The 1,891-nt window shown below is 54.4% G+C and overlaps 1 protein-coding gene across 4 annotated transcripts in view; it reads left to right on the top strand.

Annotated features, from left to right (window-relative positions):
- The window catches only part of Prss36 (serine protease 36), a 19,073-nt gene that overhangs the window by 16,286 nt on the left and 896 nt on the right, over positions 1-1,891 (top strand). For 3 of the 4 annotated variants that reach the window (XM_021212887.1, XM_029543319.1, XM_021212877.2), the window contains exons 11-14: positions 481-718; positions 831-972; positions 1,276-1,541; positions 1,616-1,737. In XM_021212887.1, the coding sequence (XP_021068546.1) occupies positions 481-718; positions 831-972; positions 1,276-1,541; positions 1,616-1,737 (768 nt within the window). The remainder of the gene's footprint in view (positions 1-480; positions 719-830; positions 973-1,275; positions 1,542-1,615; positions 1,738-1,891) is intronic. The other variant, XM_029543323.1, reaches the window with a different exon arrangement.

Genomic DNA, 1,891 nt, shown 5'->3' with positions numbered 1-1,891 from the left:
TGTATAGCCCTGGCTGTCCTGGAACTCACTTTGTAGACCAGGCTGGCCTCGAACTCAGAAATCCGCCTGCCTCTGCCTCCCAAGTGCTGGGATATTCCTTCTTTTTAAACATATGAGTGTTGGGATCCAAGCCCACATCCTCCTGAACCAAGTTCTTTACCGACTGAGCCATCTCCCCAACCTGAGCTTGTCAGTTTGAAGAGTGGGTTGAAACCAAGTGTACTGCGACTTTAATCCTACCACTCAGGAGGCAGAGGCAAGCGATCTCAGAGTTCGAGGACAGCTAGGGCTACACAGAGAAACCCTGACTTGAAAACGAGAGAGAGAGAGAGAGAGAGAGAGAGAGAGAGAGAGAGAGAGAGAGAGAGAGAGTACTGGAAGGGTTCATGCAGAAAAGGAGAATCAGGAAAACCCTCAAAGCTGAGGCTCTGTAGGCCTGCAGCCTGCACTCATGTGAGTAATAATACTGTTTTGCTGCAGAAAGATTCCGGTTGGAGCCTTCTGTGCCGTGAGGAGGGGACCTGGTTCCTGGCAGGATACAGAACTCTCTCAAATGGTTGTCTCCGACCCCGAGCCTTTTTCCCGATGCAGACTCATGGTCTGTGGATCCAGCATGTGACTCAGGGAGCTTCCCTGGAGGACCAGCTAACCTGGGACTGGGGCCCTGAAGGGGAGGAGACTGAGAAACAGACTTGTCCCACAGGCACTGAGCACGGTGGTAAGCAGGGGTCTGTGAGGCTTCAGCACTTCCTGGTGACTCTTAGATCCTGGTGAGCCGTTCAGGGGGCAGCTTTGGGACTCCCACTGACATGGCTGCCTCCTCTCTCTAGCCTGTGGCCTAAGGCCAAAATCCACTCCAGCTGGTGTGTTGTGGCCCTGGCTGACGGAGGTGCATGTGACTGGTGATAGAGTCTGCACTGGGATTCTGGTGGCCCCAGGCTGGGTCCTAGCTGCCACTCACTGTATTCTCAGGTGGGTCTCTCCTAGCTAGGAGGCGAGGTGAGGGAAATCGGGTGATAGATGAAGGATTCTTGCAACAGTAGGACGTCATCACGCTTGGGCTCACACAGCACAGGGAAAGCGCCCACCACGGGTGTTTTTGTTGGGATGTTTTGGTTTTATTAGATTTGAGAAGACAGAAGAGAGAGGCATCACAAAGCAATTGGTGGGTGGTCCTAGAGACCATTTCAGCCCTGTTCTGCTGGGAAGGACTTCACCAGCTATGGAAAAAATAAGACAGGATGCTGGTTCTGATACTGGTTCCTATTCTCACAGGCTGGGCTCTACAACAGTGCCCTACATTGAAGTATATCTGGGCCGGGCAGGGGTCAGCTCCCTCCCACAGGGCCACCAGGTATCTCGGTCTGTCGTCAGCATCCGTCTGCCCAGGCACTTAGGACTTAGACCCCCCCTGGCCCTACTGGAGCTGAACTCTCGGGTGGAGCCCTCCCCATCAGCTCTTCCCATCTGCCTACACCCAGGGGGTGTCCCCCCAGGGGCCAGCTGCTGGGTTCTGGGCTGGAAGAACCCCCAGGACAGAGGTGAGAGTCCTTGGGTCATGGGAATAAGGAGTGACCTCAGGCCAGAACCTTTTACAGCTCTCTCTCCTCTCTAGTTCCTGTAGTTGCTGCTGTCTCCATCTTGACCCCACGACTCTGTCACTGCCTCTATCCGGGCATTCTGACTCCTGGAACCTTCTGTGTCCTCTATTCAGAGGGACAGGAGGATAGATGTGAGGTACAGGGGCCTAGGGATCTTGGACCAGGGAGGGGAAAGGTAGTTCTGGGCAAGTAGACTATATTTCGAATAGAAATGGAGCTTCGCCGGGCGTGGTGGCGCACGCCTTTAATCCCAGCACTTGGGAGGCAGAGGCAGGTGGATTTCTGAGTTC

The sequence above is a fragment of the Mus pahari genome, chromosome 1, assembly GCF_900095145.1.
Source record: "Mus pahari chromosome 1, PAHARI_EIJ_v1.1, whole genome shotgun sequence".
Taxonomy (NCBI): domain Eukaryota; kingdom Metazoa; phylum Chordata; class Mammalia; order Rodentia; family Muridae; genus Mus; species Mus pahari.
Note: the sequence above shows the minus strand (reverse complement) of the source record. Positions and strands in the feature narration are given on the sequence as shown.